This window comes from Schistocerca piceifrons, chromosome 9 (genome assembly GCF_021461385.2).
Source record: "Schistocerca piceifrons isolate TAMUIC-IGC-003096 chromosome 9, iqSchPice1.1, whole genome shotgun sequence".
Taxonomy (NCBI): domain Eukaryota; kingdom Metazoa; phylum Arthropoda; class Insecta; order Orthoptera; family Acrididae; genus Schistocerca; species Schistocerca piceifrons.
In genome coordinates, this window is record NC_060146.1 from 223,657,172 (window position 1) to 223,678,250 (window position 21,079).

General features: G+C 46.5%; 1 protein-coding gene across 1 annotated transcript in view; it reads left to right on the forward strand.

Moving 5' to 3' along the window:
• Positions 1 to 21,079, forward strand: part of LOC124717108 (G-protein coupled receptor moody-like) — a 336,472-nt gene that overhangs the window by 238,540 nt on the left and 76,853 nt on the right. Inside the window, exon 4 of the mRNA XM_047243820.1 lies at positions 4,267 to 4,407. Coding sequence (XP_047099776.1) covers positions 4,267 to 4,407 — 141 coding nt within the window. The remainder of the gene's footprint in view (positions 1 to 4,266; positions 4,408 to 21,079) is intronic.

Genomic DNA, 21,079 nt, shown 5'->3' on the forward strand with positions numbered 1-21,079 from the left:
AGCATTTCTGAAAACGCACGCCTTGTCGGGTGTTGGAGGAGTGCTGTGGTGAATGTCTTCAACATGTGGCGAAACCAGGCTGAAACCATGTGCACCTGTCTTGGGGTTGGGCGGCCACCCCTCATTACGTATGTCGGGCGTCGTAGGCCGGGCACTGGTAAAACAGGACAGGTGGCAAACTGTAGCTGAACTAGCACTCGACTTAAATGCTGCAAAGTCAGAAAGTGTGTGTGAACACACAGTGCACCGAACACTCCTAACACTGGTCCTCCGCAGCTGACGACCCCTGCATGTGCCAATAACGACACCAAGACATCGGCAACTACAACTGAAATGGACACGTGACCATCGGCACTGGACGTTCGCACAGTGGCAGAGTATTGCATGGTCTTATGAATGCCGTTACCTTCTTCATTACCGCTATGGGATGGTGCGAATCCGCCGCCTTCCAGGAGAACAAGTCTATGACACCTGCACTGCGGGGCGGAGACAAGCTGGCGGTGGCTTCGTTATGCCCTGGGGAACATTCACATCGCCATCCATAGGTCCAGTGGAGCTCGTGTAAGGCACCGTGACTGTCAAGGAAAATCATACCCTGGTTGCAGACCATGTACACCCCTTCATGACGATCATGTTTCCCGACAGCAGTGGCACTTTTCAACAAGATAATGCGCCGTGTCACAAAGCTGGGGGAGTGGTTCGAGGAAAACAGTGGCGACTTCCAATTGCTGTGCTGGTCCCTCAAATCGCCATATCAGAACTCGACCTAACACGTTTGCGATGTGATTGATTGTAGCGTCAGTTGCTCAGCAACATCAAAAAGCTACGTTAATGTGTCAGCAGTGCTCTGCCAGCTGTTATGTCAAGAGTTTGTTGCTCGATTCTAGCTGTCGGCGTTGTTATTAAAATAGCAGTGGCCGCTATTCCCATTTTCTACAATAAGCCTATATTTGGAAGTAATGAAAATTATATCAATAAACATTACGAGTTTAAAAAAGTCTTTATTTAAAAATAAAATTGATACATCGGGTTTTTTCATATGGTTATCAGTAAAACAATAAAAATAATCTTGTTATGACATATACCGAAAAATACCGGTTATTTAGAACTGAAATTCCCGTATCTATTTTGAACCGATATGGTTTTTCGCGTCCGTCGTATAGTTATAGGCATAGGTATCCATTACTGCGTTTCATTTTCCTCAGCAACGGCGACCGGTTCCCTGTTTCCCTGCTTCCACAGCACTGCGACCGTCACGTAAACTGAGCAAGCAGCCACTGTCTGATGGGCAGGGACAGAGGGGGGTGGGGGTGGGGGGCGGGACTCACGTGGTGGTGATAGCGCAGACCTGCAGCAAGTGCGCACTGAGTGCGGACAGCGGCGCGTGTGTTTATCACTTCCGGCACTTGGCGGCATTTCCCCAGGCGGCCGTCCGGTGCTGGCGGTGGGTGTGGCCGCGGTAATTTGCCGCCACCGGCAGGGGGAGCATCGCGAGCTGACAACGCAACTCACGGCCAGGGCGTGCGCGTGCGTGCGCGGGTTACGCCCCCTGGGAGGGAAGGGGAGCGGAGCAGCGCGTCGTGCTCGCATTATCTGCCGCCCTTTGTGCCGGTGTGTGATTTACCGTCAGCAGTTTACTCGCCAGCGCCCGCTACACAGATACCCGTCATGTCCCCCAAGTTCCGGCCAAGACCCCCGCTACACAATGCCTTATCGCGAGGATGGTACATGTTAGCGCCTACGTTGCAGATAACCCTGCCGTCATTACGGCTACGCGGGTTGCCTGCTGTGTAGGAGTTCATGCAATTCAAGTTCGTCGAAGCTTATTGCTTGCCTTGAAAGAAGGAGCTGAGGAAGTGTGTGAGTGTTTGTGTGTGTGTGTGTGTGTGTGTGTGTGTGTGTGTGTGTGTGTGTGCGCGCTAAGCTAAAAACTTATGACGTTCGAAGAGGAAAATATGCTTCAAAAAAATCAAGAGCGATTCACCACTACAGCAAAACGAATCTCGCCAACAGTAGACACTGATAAACAAGTAGGTACATTTCTCCTCTCCACATTTCTGAGACGCATTCGGTACTTTACCACATCGTTGTCTATCATATGGATTATATTTATAAATATGACTAACAGAACCAACTACTTTCTTTAATTCCTTTTATATTTTTTGCTACATAATCAAATGAGTATTTCAGGATCCTGTAACAGGTTACGATCCTCGTGTGGTCACCTTCAGTCTGAGGCCACTTGATGAAACCTGAAATCTGTTGTCACCGCGTTGCGTTGTCGAGAAATGGCGGTACCAAAAGAAAATTACGAGCAATCCATCCGAGAACTCACTGACTACATATTACATTAACTATCTTTGGCATTCTTACGATTACCTGCTACACAGACGAGACGATATATTCTGATTTTTTGTTTCTAACTGCAATTGTACAAGTTTTGCGTAACATTGTCTGAGACTCAGGAACCATAAGACAAGATAAAAAATGTTTCTGTTGTGTAATTGACGTATCTTTGATATATGTGCGTGTAAGTGTCGCGTGCAGTGACCGAGCAGCTAGAGGCGCCATGTCACTGATTGTGCGGCCCCTCGCGCTGGAGGTTCGAGTCCTCCCTCCTGCATGGGTGTGTGTGTTGTTCTTAGCATAAGTTAGTTTAAGTAGTGTGTGAGTCTAGGGACCGATGACCTCAGCAGTTTGGTCCCTTACGAATTCACACATTTTTGTTTCGTGTAAGTGCATGGTTTTAAGTACTCTATTTATACTCATTCCGTCAGTCTTGGGCTTTGGTACACAAAAGCTCCTATCCTTAATTTGTTCCTCAAGAAACCATCTACATTCTACAATCCCTTGAAGTTTCTAATCGCAAATTTTTCCTTTCGTCTTATGAGAGGTTTTAACCTAAACGATCATCAGCATATGTATCTGTCATTGGCCCAACCTGAGATCATACAAACCTGGGAAACGATGGTAGTTTATTGAAAGACGTTTATTCCAGTCAAATAACGCAGTAAAATGAAAATGTAACGTTGACAGTATGGGATAAACTCAATTGTGCAACAGATACTGTCTCGCGATAACTTGCTGGTCGCGTTGTCCATCACAAGAGATGCTAACTCAGGAACCATTTTTTCTCGCCTCCCTTTAATTGTGCCCAGCACCTTATTGATGGTGAGCCTGTAGATCGAAACTGGCCAAGAAACAAAAAAAAACATTGTTATTAAAGACTTTCTTATATCTACTAGTTTTCTCTGTGATCATGTTACATTTCACCCTTGAAGTTTGCTGGTATAATTTTATTCTGGGAGTGTTTGACATTATAGGTTCAACAGAAAGGAGCGATTAGAGGACAAGGAAACAAGCATATAATCCTGTCAGACACCGGTCGAGAAACCAATGGCTTCCCTGGTATGACGTATCACGACTGAGTAAAGAACACGTTACGACAGAGTACAGATGTGTACTTGACGGCAGACACATTACAGCAAATCTTTCACATGGTCACCTTTCCCAGACATCGACACTTTGGCGCATTCCAGCTCTGTTGACAGTGCCGATCAACTCTGGTAACACATTGTGGGTTTATATAAGCATACTGAAGCGCCAAATGAAAAGTGTATCAAGGTCGGGATTCGAACCCGTGTGTGCTACTCACTGGACAGACGCGCTAATCACTACGCCAGCCTGGCACGGTGGCTCTGCACAACTACCCTATCACTCCCTCTCCTCAATCCACACTCCCATTCAACTTCCTTTTCCCCCTAAACTCGTTCGAGTGGCCAAAGCGTCTGTGCCAAGGTGGCGTAATGGTCAGCGCATCTGCCTAGTGAGCAACAGAGCCAGGTTCGAATCCCAGCCTTGGTACAGATTTTCATTCATTCCTTCAGTCTGCATAGATGTTTGAGACTTGACAAGGTCTCTGGAACCCTATAGTTTCGTTTGACATGTGGATGCTTGTCAGTGCATTCGGAACACGCCGTGGATTTTTGAAGGTCTACGGACATTGATGAGCAGCCGTGCTGAAGGCCCCCTGCACATGGACAGTAGCCGTGTTATAAATGTGCCTTCCGTCTAGTGCCTACCTGCTGTTTGTATCCTGGGGAACACTGTCATTAAGTGCCCAGGTACTCAGCCGTAATACGTCGTATTACGATTACCTGCTTGCTCCATTCTCCTCCAGTCGCTCCTCTCGCTTACATGTAGTGACACACCTCACGAGGTGAGAACACGGCAGCTCACGCGGTGGCGTGTGGTGTGTGCCAGCAGCTTCCCGCGGCCGCTGCTCACGTTCGCGGCGGTGGCGACCATCACGATCCTGGTGGTGGGCGTGCTGGGCAACCTGCTCACCGTCGTCGCGCTGCTGAGGTGTCCCAGGGTCCGAAACGTCGCCGCCGCCTTCATCATCAGGTGAGCGCAGCTCCGCCCTCTGCAGCCTCGCAAACCTCTCCAATACTTGACCGTCTGTGTCTTCCTTATCGACACCTCGTTCTTCTTCCATGACGTCATTAGGCGGTTCCTGTCCCGCCAAGAGGCGTTCGCTGTATTCTTTCCACCTATCTGCTTCCTGCCTTCCTCCCTCTCTTTCTCTCTCTCCCGCCCTCCCTCTCTTCCCCCTCCCTCTCTCCCCCTCCCTCTCTACCCCCTCAATCACTACCTCTCCCGCTCTCTCTCTCTCTCTCTCTCTCTCTCTCTCTCTCTCTCTCTCTCTCTCTCTCTCTCTCTCTCTCTTTCTCTCTCTCTCTCTCCCCCCCCCCCCCCCCCTCTCCATCGGCCAATGAAACATGTCGGCACTCTACACAGTGTCGACATGTTGCCTTGGCCTTCTCGATCACCAGATCTGTCTCCAGCCGAGCACATACGGGACACCATGGGAAAACTACACCAACGTCATTAACCGTCCTGCATCGACCGACCAAGTGCAACGGGCATTGAACTCCATGCCAAACACCGACATCCGGGATCTGTACAGCACAACGCACGCACGTTTGCATGCTTGCATTCAATATTCTGGCGGTTACATCGATTATTGTGGTACTAGCATTTCACATTTGCAATCGCTTATCTCGCGCTCACACTAACCTGTGATCTTGCAATGTTAATCACTTAAATGGGTTACCTACACAAATGTATTCCATAAATTTCAATACTTGACTTTTTTTTCTTTTGGTGTTGCGATTTTTTCCGTCGGTGTATAACATACAGTTGCGCAGAATATTGTATTAAATGTATTATTGTTTTTCCTGAAACCCTACAACTTTTAAGAAAGTGGCTCACAATTTGAACTAATAACCTTGCTTTGAGGATATTGTGTGAATTTTTTGTGAGCTGTTTTTTTCCTGATTCGTTTCCATCGAACAGACGCGTAAATACGAGTAAGTGTAATGAATATACGTTTAATCACCTTGCTTAATGTAGATCTTCCTTCCTTTCTTATTTGTTTCAGTGAGGATAGGACTGTAAGTACGTGGAGTTAAAGAAAATTAGAAAATAAATCTCACCAAATTGGGCAAATTTGTGACAAATGCTTGTCTTTATACGGATAAAACAAAATTCACAATAATCTGTAACGAAGTTATAGCTGTATGTCATAAAGATACTCAGGGTTAGCGCGTCTTTCGCGAAAGATGAATTTAAGTCTCTTTTCCCTGTCTAAGACTTCGAGTCACAACGTAGTCCCGTACTGGTGGGTGACTTTTTGACAGTTAATATTTCACATCCCGAATATCTAACTGCATACAAAACCGTTGTTTCTATCATTATTAAAGGCTAAATGTTATATAATCCCATATAAGTGGAAATTAAATGTCACAGTAAACACTTTTATAATGTTGCGTTACATAAAGTGATAGAAGCGCCACAAAGTCGCCCAGCTTTACGGTACCGGTACAGTAAGTATTGTATATTTCAAAATATTTTCTCGGCTGAAGGGTACTGAAATGAGTTTCGGACATCCCAACCACTCATATGGGGGAGTGCAATTACGGTTTAAACAAACCATTAGGTGCGTAATTTCCGTCCCTAGCTGCGACCCGCCTCTCTCGTGTCTGATGTGTTAGGAAGCCGCTCCCGCCTCCCCTGTACTAGCAATAAAGTCGCATCAGCTTCCGGCGGCTGGGCTCGGGTGCAGACACTTGCTGCCGGGCTGCAGGAGGTCTTCAAAGCGCCGCCACTGTCTCCCCGCCGCGGTATTAATTCGGAGGGAACAATAGGGAGGGTTCGGTATTTACTCCAAAGCGGCCATTGTTGGCGGGTTCACCGAACGGAATTACGCGGCCCGGGCAGTCAGGGGAAATAGCGGCAGAAATTGCACTGGCGCAGCCGCCGCTATTCAGTTCCCCCGGCTAACCGGCGCGTCGATTTATGAAACTATTCCGCAGCAATTAGTTAAAAAGCGCTCGATTTTCCACCCCCCCCCTCCCCCCCTCTCGTCGTGCGCACCGAATCCACTCTCCGTTATTTCGTCAATTCTTTTGTCCGTACACACTGCCCCGCAGCGGTGAATATCTATAATCAGTGGCATTGGGGTGGGGTGGGAGAGCGGTAGAGGCTATTAACCTGCCTGAATGCCGCCCCCAGCTGCGGTGAGGCGTTTATTTGGGGCCACATCCGGGTGCAACGTACTCTCCCTGGTCCGATCCGAAAAAAAATTGTCGCTTTGTCGGATGCGACTAGGCCGTCGTTCAGCCGCGGTTTTCTCGAAAACTAATTACGGGGCCAGCATAGACATTAAAAGCGGGTATACTCTAGGCAACAAAGACGACGTATCATGAAGGAATTATCCGAATGGGACGGAACCTGGTAGATGTGATGTACGTGTACAAACAAGTGATTACAATTTCAGAAAAATTGGATGATTTATTCAAGAGAAAGAGCTTCATAAATTGAGCAAGTCAGTAACGCGTTGGTCCACCTCTGGCCCTTATGTAATCAGTTATGCGGCTTGGCGTTGATTGACGGACTTGTTGAATGCCCTCCTGCGTTACTGACTTGCACAATTTGTGAAGTTGTTTCTCTCTAATAAATCATCCATATTTTCTGCAACTGTATTCATTTGTTTTTATGTACGAGTACATGTATACCACATATACAGTTTTGTGCCCAATTCTGAAAATTCCTTTGTGGTGCGTCGGTTTTTTTTCTTTCTTTTGTCTCAGAGTGAATTACCTTGCCCAGAAAACATGCAACATAATCTCCAATCCCAAATATCTGCTGTGATCCACGCGTAACTGATCGATCGCGTGTACGAGGTCGGCAACTGAATGACTGCTTCAGAGTAGAAAATCTTTCGGTGAGATTTTTCTGTCGTAATTCTGTGCATGAAGGTAGCGGTTGCGACTGAAGGGCGTCGTGCTGACGGGGAAAAAAGGTTACCGACCGTGTTCCTGATGGATAAAAGACCGGATTAGGCGGCAGTATGATTTTGGAGATGGCAAATCCGCAAGAATATCGAAATTTTACGAGTATGACAGCGATGGAGATGTAAGATATACTGTTTATACCTGGATCCAAAATTGCCAAGCAAGACAGTATTATGGGTAAATCTATTTCTGTTAATCACAGACTACTTGTGACATTAACGCGTAAACCTATCCCTGTGATACACTCCGATTTTGATTGCCTATGAATATGTTATAGCAAAAAAGGGACACATTTTTTTATTCGTGCCCGTATGTCCGTTAAGAGGGTGAAACGCACCCTGAAAAAAGAGTTCAATATTTCTGAATGAATACCGTTGAAAAGCTTCAAATAAAAGTTGTGTGGTTTTTAATGTACGTTACAATGGTGCACCGAGATTTGTCGAGGGAAGTATTTTCTTTTAAAAAAAAAATACCCTCCCCGACAAGTCAGTTTTTTATTTCGACATTTAACTAACACCAAAACGTATAGCATTGTTAATACCAAATTCGGTCATACATGATCAAGTGGTATTCCAAATAGGTATATGTCAGAAATGAGCTAGAAATATCGTTATATCGTGCAGCGCGCCCGCGCGGTGAAATTGCAGCCAAAGTTTACAAATCTGCTTTTTTCCGACGATCCCTGAGTGAATATCAATTTGTGACCAATTTTCATAACTCCTTTGTGGTTCGTCTTTTTTTTGTGGATTAGTGTATTAATCGCAGTTCTTTTCAAAGGTGTGTTCCACTCCCTTAACAACCGTATGGCCACGGATAAAAAATCGTGTCTCTTATTTTGCTCTACACTACAACATATTCAAAGGCGATCAAAATCGAGATGCGTCCTTTGGTACGTTTACTTGTAAGATTTCTAGATCAGCTGCAGGGTCACAATTATTGAACTATACGAAAAAATACGTAAATTAGCTACAAACTACAGCGTGCACACACTTTATTCAACATGAAAACGTCACTACAGATATTCAGATTTAGATTATGATATGTTCGATGTATCTGCTATCATTGACCATCATGTGACGCGGACGAATAGCGAAATTCTGCATGACCCGCTGAAGTGTCGGAACATCGATGTTGTCGATGACGACCTGAATGGCTGTTGTCAGCTCAGCAATGGTTTTGGGGTTATTGCTGTACACCTTTTCCTTAATATAGCCCTACAGAAAGGAGTCGTATGTGTTCAGATCCGGAGAATATGGCGGCCAATCGAGGCCCATGCCGGTGGCCACTGGGTACCCCAGAGCCAGAATGCGGTCCCCAAAGTGCTCCTCCAGGACATAAAACTCTCTCCTGCTTCGGTGGGGTCGAGCTCCGTCTTGCATGAACCACATCTTGTCGAAATCACGGTCACTTTGGGTAATGGGGATGAAGTCATCTTCCAAAACCTTCACATACTGTTCGGTAGTCACCGTGCCATCAAAGAATATCGCACCGATTATTCCGTGACAGGACACTGCACACCACACAGTCACCCGAAGAGGGTAAAGGGACTTCTCAGTCACGAAATCTAAGTGGGTTTCGTCGCTAAAACAAACTACACAGCGCACGCTGATTCCCGCCATGCTCGCGGTCAACCGTGCAGTTTGAACGTCCTGACGCAAACCGTTCAGAAGTTACGGCGATTTTATTTTATGTAATTTAGTAATTGTCACCCTATACATTTATTCTCTTTAGTACTTTAAGTAACAATTACAATGAAATAACATTACACCAATTTCATCTTGATACGCACAGACGTTCAAAAGCTAAATACGGCGGATATTTGGTAAATGAAACATTTCGAGTCATACATTTATTTGAACGTTTTTACTTTTATTGACTAAGGGACGACACGCAAACTTCTGAAGCTCTGTTCTTCAACAGCCAAGCCGGCCGCGGTGGTCTAGCGGTTCTAGGCGCTCAGTCCGGAACCGCGCGACTGCTACGGTCGCAGGTTCGAATCCTGCCTCGGGCATGGATGTGTGTGATATCCTTAGGTTAGTTAGGTTTAAGTAGTTCTAAGTCTAGGGGACTGATGACAACAGATGTTAAGTCCCATAGTGCTCAGAGCCATTTGAACCATTCAACAGCCAATACAATAACATAATCAATAAATATCACATCATGTAAAACTATAGGTACAGTTGCATTACTTGAAGTTAAATGCCAATTTTCCGAGTTCCAAAACGACTACTTGCAATGTAACTTCAATTGTTTCTCTTTGTTAATTAAACTATGTTATAAAACTGCTTTGACTGATACCTTAACAAATAAATATTCTGGAAAATTTCGTCTGTGGAGGTGTTAAAAACTGTAGCCATTTCTGCCAACATACTTTGCTTCTTGGCTCAGTTCCTGTAGTCCAGTACCATCCTTTCCTCGCACAAAGTCATTAAACGCACAACTTCGTCCTGGGCGCACTGCCTGGCGGCTTTCTTCATTACTGTTTCTGCCGACACATCGCTGACATTCACTCACAGTGCGTATCCATCGTGACAGTAACAGTGTTGGTACGTGTGCACAAACTGGCGCATTTCAGTGTTAATGTGGTGCAGTGGACAGAGCCCTAGACTTCCATTCATATCAACATGGAATCGAGGCACTTGAATGACAATTTCTTTTACTTTCGTTTGTTGATTCTATACAGTGTGTCTACGATGTTTTATGTGCTATCCGCTGCGCAGTATTATTTAAGTGTAGAACTTTCGTGATATGCTAACAGCTCGTTTTTTTTTCGCTTAGGAGGTAAAAAGGGCGATTTTTTCTGTCGGAAACATACGAAAGCTACATATTATGGCTCAAACCCGCTGTTTCGTGGATTCTATTATTTAATGTGTGCACGAGTGCAAAATATATCACCACGAGGCGGTGGTGTACAAATCTGGGGCGCAATATGCCCGCTCTGCAGGCTCCGAATACTCTCAGCTCTTCGGACAACGCCGGTGTGGTTTTTGTTGTCTGAGAGCAGATCTCTGCAGATGGCGGTTCTGAAGGTACAACCTCTCACGAGGGACTATTTGAAATGTTGCCCCACTTTCGGATACTAGCGGCGAGTTGACTTTCGCCGCTGTTTGCACGGCACTTGTAGCTCGCAAAAGCTCTCTGAGACTGGAAAACTCTCACGCGTGTGCCTAGCTTAAACCACTTTGAAAAGTGACGGTTTGTTATGGCTTCTCGAAAGCGGCAAAGTTTGTCGGTTTTTTTTTTTTTTTTTTTTTTTGTTTGAGTGCTACTGTCGTGAAGAATTGTGGGAAGCGGTTGCAAGACGCCGAAACCACGGGTAGGCGGCAAAGTGTCGGAAGTTTTCGCCTCACCACATAACGTGGAGATCGGAGACAGAGGACGGATGGCGATGTGCTAGGGGGCGTTAGTTTTGTATTTGTGCTCTAACTGTCAGATAGGAATATATGCAGCATAGATGTAAGTACAGAAATCACTGAGAAGATTTCAACATTAAACTACCTTGAGGTACACAGTGAAATAAATCTGTCTTTCTGCACGGGGACAAATTTTTCGTTAAGCCTCATTGGCAGACCCATGAAGTAGACCTCAAAGTGAAAATTAACACACATCTAACCTAATGATTGTGGCATGTTGTCGAAACTATGTCATGACAATTAAAAACTGAATTCCACCCGAACAGGCCACGAGGGCCCAACGGTACCGACCGGCCGCCGTATCATCCTCAGACAACCGGCGTCACTGGATGCGAATACGGAGGGGCACGTGGTCAGCACACCGCTCTCCCGGCTTACGAGACCGCAGCCGCTACTTCTCAGTCAAGTAGCTCCTCAGTTTTGCCCCACAAGGGCTGAGTGCACCCCGCTCGCCAACAGCACACGCTAGGCCTCATGGTCACCCATCCAAGTGCTAGCCCAGGTCAACAGCGCTTAACTTCGGTGATCTGAGAATTAGTGGAAAATAAAAGTGACTGAAGCTGGAAAACTACTTCATAGTCTAGGGAAAAGCGCTACCGATGTTCTACGCAGGACAACGCAATATCACACACCGACGACGCGTTCGTGACTTCATTACTCGCTTTGACAACGGCTGTGATGAACACTTTGTTCGCTAAATGCCGCCGACGACTGACGCCACCTTAAGCTGGACGGTGTAGGGCGAAGGCAACAGCTATAATTGTGTCGCAGAACGTGATTGTGTCCGGGGGAGGTAAAAGGAAGTTTCCACAAAAGCCTGTCGCGACGGCTGTGACTGGCCGGCGCACCAGCTCGACGGCTGTTCAAATTTACATTTTGCTCGCCGCCACTGCCCCGCTCCCCCTCGCCGGCTTAATGAGAAAACTTGGCGGCAATACTGGACGACCCGCTCGCTCGTTAAGAGCCGGCGCCGCCGCAACCACCCTCCGCCAGCCACCTCGGCCCTGTCCCGCAGCCAGGGACGGCAGATTTCTGGCGTAACCCTCTCCCACCGCGGAACCGGAAACAAATGACTCATTTCGAACGTGCAACAAAATAACACAGTTACTCAAAACGGAACGTTGTTGCGTGACTACTCAGACCAACATACTGATGGGAGAAATGCAAGGTCATTAGAAGTGAAGCACAGAATGGACATGGGTGGAAACGTGCAAAATATATGCAGGGTGAGGCAGCTAAGACAAGCAGTCCCAAACACGAGGGGAGTTTGGCCAGTCACGAATTCCTCTTTTGTTGCCAACCTCTCTCAGTATAGCACTTGCTCCTTACATTCTCAATTGTTTGTCGGATGTTTTCCGATCTCTGTCTTCGATTACAGTTTTTACCCTCTACAACTCCCTCCGGTACGTTGGAAGTCATTCCGTCATGCCTTAACACATCCGCTATCACCCTCTCCCTTCTTCTTGTTAGTGCCTGCCAAATGTTCCTTTCTTCGCCGATTCTGTGGAGAACCTCATCATCCCTGCCCACCTAGCTTTCTACGTCCTTCTACAGCACCGCATCTCAAAAGCTTTGATTCTGGTTTCCCCACTGTCCATGAATCACAGTGTGCACCAAACGTACATTCTCAGAAATTTCTTCCTCAGATTAGGGCCGATGTTTGATGCTAGCAGACTTCTCATGGCCAGGAATTCCCTTTTTCCTGTTCCAGTGTACTATTTATACCCTCCTTGCTCCTTCCATCATGTGTTGTTTTAATTCCAAGGTAGCAGAATATTCCTTAACTTTTCACGATCACCAGTTAAGTTGCTAAGTTTATCGCAAATCTCGTTTCTGTTACTCCGCACAACTTTCGTCTCTCTGCTGTTTACTTTCAACCCATATTCTGTACTCATCAGACCGTTCACTCCATTCAGCAGATCCTGAAATTCTTCTCCACATTCACACAGGGTTGGAATGTCATCACCGAATCTTATCATTGATATCCTTTCACCTTGAATTTTAATCCCACTCTTGAATTTTCGTTTTATTTCCGCCATTGCTCCTTCGATGTACAGAGTGAACAGCAATGGCGAAGGCTGTGTCCCTGTCTTACACTGTTTTTAATCCGAGCATTTCATTCTTGGACTTCCATTCTCGTTGTTTCCTTGTGGTTTGTTATACACATTCTATATCATCCGTCTTTCCATATAGGTTACTGCTATTTTTCTCAGAATCCCGACGAATAGTAGTGGACCCGAAACTGAACCCTGTGGGACTCCATTGGTTATTTCTGCCTGGTCACCAGAATACTCTCTCTCCTTTACAAATAATTCAGTGCCACTTGCTGGGGTCGCAGTCGCATAGCTCAGTCGGTAAGACTTGCAAAAAGCAAAGATCATGGTTCAAGTGTGGGTCCAGAAAACAATTTTAATATGTAGGAAACATCAGTTTGGAAACATCATTTTCTTAGTTTATTTCGTAATTCTCTTTAAGTATTTTCATGAAGAGGCGATCCTATCGGATACTCTTTCGGACTGACGGCTCGGGTGGCTAACGAGTGAGAAAGAGAGATTAGCTGAGTGCGTCAACGGTGGAGAACTGGAGGCAGTGGGAAAGAAAAACCGTGTGGGTGTCTTGTTTGCAGTGGGAGGCGGGAGTAGAAGGCACCACGCCCCTGAAGGAAACAATTTCACGGTGTCTCGGAGACGCGCCCTGGGAGGGCAGTGGCGGCTCAAGCAGAGTAAAGGGCCGGCCAGGAAAAAGGGCGCAGGGCGTTAACCCTTAGGGCAGTGTGGCACGCTGCGGCGGCCATGGGACCCACACAGCATCGCCCCAGGTGCGTGGCCGCCACAGAGTCATCACCCTCCATGGTACCGGCACTGAAACTGAAACGGCCAGGTCTCGACGAAGCCGTTCTTACGAAGTCGATCGCAGTTGCTTCTACACCTATACAAGTACTCGCCAAGTCATTGTACGGTGCATGGTGGAGGGTGTCTTGTACCATTGCCAATTAGATTTCCTGTTTCACTCGCAAATGGAGCGACGAGAAAAAGACTGACTGTAGACCTTCGTGCGATACCTGATTTATCTTGCCTTCGCGGCCCTCATACGAAACGTACAGGGGTTGGACAAAAATATGGAAACGTTGCCAGAGATGTGTGCATCAACATACGTGCACATGAAGACACACAGGAACTAATGACATTAGCTGCCACTAGAAATCGATTTAAATCAATAGAGAAAGTTGAAAATTTGTGCCAGACCAGGATTCGAACTCGGGTCTCGTCCTTGTTAGGCACGTGCGCTCACCAGAGCGCCATCCGGACACAGTGGTCATCACTCCTACACGGACTACCCTAGCACGCCTCCTGTAGATCCAGATCCTCAACTTATCCCCACACTAGTAACGTGGTCCCCCTTGCACATTATCCTCATTACGAGTACTTGCGGCATTTCCCAGATTCCAAGTGTGGTGTGCATCCGCACTGATCGACTGATAGTAAAAAATTAAAAAAAAAATAAAAAATGGCTCTGAGCACTATGGGACTTAGCATCTGAGGTCATCAGTCCCCTAGACTTAGAACTACCTGAACCTAACTAACCGAAGGATATCAGACACATCCATGCCCGAGGCAGGATTCGAACCTGCGACCGTAGCAGCAGCGCGGTTCCGGTCTCAAGCACCTAGAACCGCTCGACCACGCGGCCGGCGTCTGCTCGTGCTCACGTTAATTATACACTAACTGGAAAATGAAAAGAGAACACATTAAATTCGTCGACCCAGTAGTTTTACTGACACGCTCTTGAGGACACATACAACAAACGATCACACCGACAATTCCATACGCACCTGAGTACAGTCGACAGGGCTGGGCAAGCGAAATGTCGGCGGTAGTACCGTGTATGCCACACTTTTCCAACAATGCACGCTGCACTTCTCCCATGGAGTCAATAATAGAGGTGACGGATGTAGTCTTGCGCGTGGCCTGCTATTGCAATTTCCACCTGGTGCCTTAATCGTGGCAAATTTCCTGCTGCTCTTGCGCATCTCGAAAGATGACGTTTCATCCAGTCGCAAACGTGCTCTTTGGGGGACAGATCTGGGGATCACGCTGGCCAGGGTAGTGGATGTACGCCTTGGAGAGGAAGCTGGGTGTCACGGGAAACGTGAGCAGTGAGTGCACTGTCATGCTGAAAAAGCACATCGCTCTCTCGATACAAGAACGGTGGCACGACGGACTGAATGATGTTATGGATGTTCTGTGCACTGTTCAATGTTCCCGCTGCGGTCACCAGAGGAGAATTGTCACTACAAGACATGGCTACCCACACTATGATGCTCGGTAATTGCCCTGTGTACAGTCCAGACGTTAGCGCTCCCTTAACGATGCCACATACGGGTACGACCATCAGTGGCACCGAGGCAGAAGCGACTCTCGTCACTGAAGACAACATGTCTCCATTCGTCTTTTCGTAAGCGCCTACCGCGACACTACTGGGTGCGGGGTGCACGATGTTGGGACGAGAGCAGGAGACGCCCTAACGCGTGTTTTGCGGAGACTGTAGCGAATGGCCATCGCTGATAATCCCAGAACACACAGTGCCTAATACTTTGTGAAGTCGTGGTGCGGTCCGATACGGCACTTCTAGGCTTGCATTGATGCATCGCCGCTGTGTGGACCCAGGCTGATGGACACGTGCACCTCCTGCTGACGACTGGCGAAAACATCGATGCATTGTCGAGACCTCTTGCCACATGCAGTATGACTGCCCAAAATCCCGCAGACCTCGTTCAAACTCCGTCAGATATAGAAACGGTTCGTTTATTCGCTGTTGCCGCATGCTAACTATATTGCAGACACAGACGAGCTCCGTGTGCCACTACAAACTGGCTGCTACTGGCCGTGGAGGTGAACAGCCGCTGTTAAGCTTGCAACATTCCACGGCTGAAAACGCAGTTCGTGGTTTGTCTGCAGTGCTGCGCGTTTGATCATCGCATTAACTGCACTCTCGTACTGTCCAGTGCAAGTACGGCGTGCCTTAGTTGCTAGTGTCAGGATGTTCTTTTTTCGTTTTCCAGTAGTGTACACGTGGTGTTTGTTCTTTCGGACATGCGCTGAAGAAAAGACACCACATATACAATTGAGGTGAGACATGTCCTAAAGAACACACTCCATGTATACAGGGTGTTACAAAAAGGTACGGCCAAACTTTCAGGAAACATTCCTCACACACAAATAAAGAAAAGATGCTATGTGGACATGTGTCCCGAAACGCTCAATTTCCATGTTAGAGCTCATTTTATTCCACCTACGCTCAATGGAGCACGTTATCATGATTTCATACGGGATTCTCTACCTGTGCTGCTAGAACATGTGCCTTTACAAGTACGACACAACATGTGGTTCATGCACGATGGAGCTCCTGCACATTTTAGTCGAAGTGTTCGTACGCTTCTCAACAACAGATTCGGTGACCGATGGATTGGTAGAGGCGGACCAATTCCATGGCCTCCACGTTCTCCTGACCTCAGCCTTCTTGACTTTCATTTATGGGGGCATTTGAAAGCTCTTGTTCACGCAACCCCGGTACCAAATCTAGAGACTCTTCGTACTCGTATTGTGGACGGCTGTGATACAATACGCCATTCTCCAGGGCTGCATCAGCGCATCAGGGATTCCATGCGACGGAGGGTGGATGCATGTATCCTCGCTAACGGAGGACATTTTGAACATTTCCTGTAACAAAGTGTTTGAAGTCACGCTGGTACGTTCTGTTGCTGTGTGTTTCCATTCCATGGCTAATGTTATTTGAAGAGAAGTAATAAAATGAGCTCTAACATGGAAAGTAAGCGTTTCCGGACACATGTCCACATAACATATTTTCTTTCTTTGTGTGTGAGGCATGTTTCCTGAAAGTTTGGCCGTACCTTTTTGTAACACCCTGTATTATTAGGGTGAGGATGACAGTTGGTCACTTTAGTGCGGATGCACTCCACGCTCTAACTCTTACAGTGATCGCCGAAATGCCGCGAGTAATGTGGATAGAGGGCAGGCCGCACTACATCAGTAGTGGGTAGGTAAGTGGAGGATTTGGGTCTGACGGGAGGCGCGCTGGCAAAGTCCGTGCAGCTGCGATGACCACTGTGTCCGGATGGCGCACTGGTCAGCGCGTCTGGCTAGTAAGCAGGAGGCCCTAGTTAGAAAACCAGGTCCGGCACAGATTTTCAACTTTTCCCCACTGATTTCAATCAATGCGCACTGGCAGCTAAAGTCATTAATTCCTTTTTCTGGATGTGAGGTCCGCCAGTTACGCAAAACACCGTTTTTCTCAGTACCCAAACATGTTTCAGCACGACTGTGCCATCATCAGTGGGTTTTCGTTCTTATTTATTCTGCAATATGAACAGTTTTATTAAATGATTATAAAATGATGTGCAGTTTTATATTAATCATTTAACAAAAATGTTCATATTGCAGAATAAATAAAAACGAAAACCCACTGATGATGGCACAGTGGTGCCGAAACATGTTTGGGTATTGAGAAAAACGGTGTTTTGCGTAACTGGCGGACCTCACATCCAGAAAAAATTTTAACTGCAAACACGGCCAATACAAGGAGTTGCAAATCAAAAAGAAGTCATTAACTCCTTTGTGTTTCGACTTATTTATAACAGCCGCGGGATCTAAATTGTGTTTGTTGTTTCGCACATGCCCGAAAGAACAGATGCCACGTGTACAGATGCAGATTTCACAAAAGCCTGAAGGCTGCGCTGTAGTAGAGAACGGCACCTGTGCTGTGTTCTCAATATGCTGCAAGTGTCAGTCGCGTCCTGTGTAATTTTGAGTTCATTATGTCGGAGGTAAATGGGTTGAAACGTGGCATAATTGTCGGTGTTCGTACGGTTGGCGCTTCCGTTACCAAAGGATCCGAACTGTTTCGTGTTTCGCGAAGCACCGTATCGACGAGTTATACCGAGTACAGGGAAAGCTGTAAAAATCATCCGCAAAGTCACAACGTTACCGAGAATGTATGGTGCGTCATTGTGAGAGACGGCGATTGAAGGGGACTGTGACAGAAAGTAAGACGAGGACAGGAGCAAAGGCCACTGCAGAACTGAATGTCGCACTCGCCAATCCTCTGTGCGCCAAAGCAGCACGAAGGCGACCCCAGAAGCAGGGAACTGCACTGTACCAAGGCCGACAGGCATGGAACTCCAGACAACCGGAAGCTCTACAACACAGCGCATTCACATTTGCATGCTTGCATACAACATTCTCGCTGTTACTTCTGCTACTAATGTACTAGCTTTTCACATTTCCAATGGCTTATCTCGAGCATACATTAACCTGTGATTTTGCAATGTTGATCACTTAAATATGTTAGCTAGACAAATGTATTCCCAAAATTTCATTGCTCTACATTAATTACGTCCTGTTGTTGCAATTTTTTTCTGTCGATGTATTTAATCGGCTTGACTGTGTAAAGCAGCACAGCACTAATTCTGTACTAGACCATTGTACAATTGTTTTCTGACTCATCTCATTCGGCTTACAGTTTTTGCATAACCTATGTGTCAGTCCTCCCCCATTATATTGCAAAGAGTGTGGTGTAAGTCATCAAGACAGACCAGAGTTTCCCTGCTACAAAAAACCAGCAATACGGACTATTTGTGGTGTAACCTGAAGAACGCCCTGCATGGGCCTCTCTCCCACGTACACTTCGCGGAAAGTCCGTGAATGTAAATCTATACAGCCTCGAACTCGCAACCGACTCCTACCGATAATCGTTGTTCCCGCGTCCAGTCTCGACTCAAACAGGAAAAGTGTCTAACGAATAGTTGCTGCGCCACATACTATTTTGTGGCTTGTGGGGTGCAGATGTATTTCCGCTACAGTCCCAGACCTTTTGTGATCCAGCAACTGAAGGTCGCACGGCAGTCTATGGTAAGAAATGGTCATGAAATACAACCGGCAACAAATCATGTTTGGATTTTTTTTTTCTGCGCAAACAACGACTCCTGCGAAACTCAACGACATCTTGTACACACGAAGTAATGAGTGCTTTCGATAAGGTATCTCAAAGTGACTGTATACTGGTGGACTTCCAGAAGACTTTTGACACCGTTCCTCACAAACGGCTTCTGATCAAACCGAGTAGCCGTAGAGTACCTCGTCTGTTTTGCCACTGGATTCGTGATTTCCTGTCAGTGAGGGACACAAAGTCATCCAGTGAAACAGAACTGATACCTGGCATTTCCCAAGAAGCGTTATAGCCGCGCCGCTGTTCCTAATCTCCATAAATGATTGAGGATACAATCTGAGCAGCCCTCGTAGGTTGTTTACATACTGTACCATCATTATCCGTCTGGTAAAGTCATCGTGAGATCAAAACCAACTGCGAAACGACTTAGACACGATATCGGTATGGACGAAAAGTGGCAACTGTCTCCAAATAATGAAAGGTGTGGGGTCATCCACATGAGTGCTAAAAAGGATCCGTTAAATTTCGGTTACTCAGTAAGCACTTAGGGACTACAATTACGAACAACTTAAATTGGAACGATCACATAGATAATGTCGTGGGGAACAGGAAACAACGGATACGATTTACTGGATGCAACACGTCTACTAAAGAGACTGCCTACACTACACTTCTCCGCTCTGTTGTGGAGTACTGCTGTGCGGTGTGGGTCACGCATCATTAAAGGTCGATGGAGGACATAGGAAAGTCGAAAGATAAGCAGATCGTTTTGTATTGTCGCAAATAGGGAGCGAGTGTCACGGATGTGATACACGAGTTAGGATGGCAGTCATTGAAACATAGGCTTTCTTCTTTCAAGAAATTTGAATCACCAACTTTCTCCACCGAATGCGAAAATATTTTGTTAATGCCCTTCTACATAGAGAGAACATCGTAATAAAATAAAAATAAAAAATCACATGTCGTACAGAAAGATTTAAGTGTACGTTTTTCCCACGCGCTGTTCAGGAGTGGAATGCAAGACAAATGGCCTGCAAGTTGTCGTTTTATAAATAAAAACCAATTTTTTCTTGCTCCAATGTATTTCACTTGTTCCAAACGCGTTACTGACGATGATGATTGGTTTGTGGGGCGCTCAATTGCGCGGCCATCAGCGTCCGTACAAAGTCCCAATTTTTACACAGTCAAATTTTTTACGCAGTCCAATCTAGCCACTATCACGAAAGATGATAAGGACACCACAATAGCCACTATACCACGAGGTGCGGACCAAACGCGTTACTCCTTTTACTTTAAGGCATCTTTAATGGAACCCAGAATGATACAGTTTTGTTTTAATATGCGATATTTGTAGATTATAACACACTTCACGTCTTGTTATTTGACGTAGATAAGTGGTTAATTGGTTACTTGCAGTTATTCGACTTTGGCTGGCATCTACGTTTCCTCTAATCTAGTTACATGCTGCAGCTCGCATATAACTCCACTTACGAAAAGTGTGTCACGCATTCTAGTGTGAACTGGAGAGTAGTCATGTATATGTAGATTTGATTGTTTATTAATTATCCGTCCCGTCCTCGCCACACGGGGGAGATGTACCTGGAGGGGCTGATCTGTTAGCTCTGCGGCCCGGCGTGCGTGTTTGGAAACAGATGTTTCGGCGACTGCGGATTACGTCGTCGTCAGCAGAGCACAAAAAGCGTCTGCAGTAAAGCATTATGGCGCCGACGACGTGGGAGGGGCAGCGATTCATCTCCCGCGGTCGGCTGGACCTCTGCCAGAGACAAAAGCAACGGAGGGGCGATCCCGTAATAAATACACTGTGGTGCTCGCAGCCACAAAGTGTCGTGCTCTTGAACACGCAGTGGCTGGTGCCCCCACCAAGTCAGGCTAGGCTGGTACAGTAGCTGCCTGTCCGGCTCTCAGCTAACTTAAAGTTCGTGAGAAGGCTGCCTGATTCGTCCCATCGTCAGTCAATAGTGTATCCGACAGTCACAATGACTTTTTCCTGTTAAGTCTCAAAATACGTGTTTCTCCTTTTTTTGTCACGAGTCAGGAACATTGGACAGTAAAACAAGTATCCATTTTTTTAAGCATGAGTCTTCCGTCTGGTTTGATGCGGCCCACCACGAATTATTCTCCTATGCCAACCTCTTCACCTCAGAGTAGCGCTCGCAACCTTTGTCCTCACTTATCTGCAGGATGTATTCCAATCTCGGTCTTCCTCTACAGTTTTTACGCTCGGCAGCTCCCTTCTAGTACAGTGAAGTTAGTCCCTGATGTCTTCACATATGTCCTACCATCCTGTCCTTCTACTTGTCGGTCTTTTCCACATATTCCTTC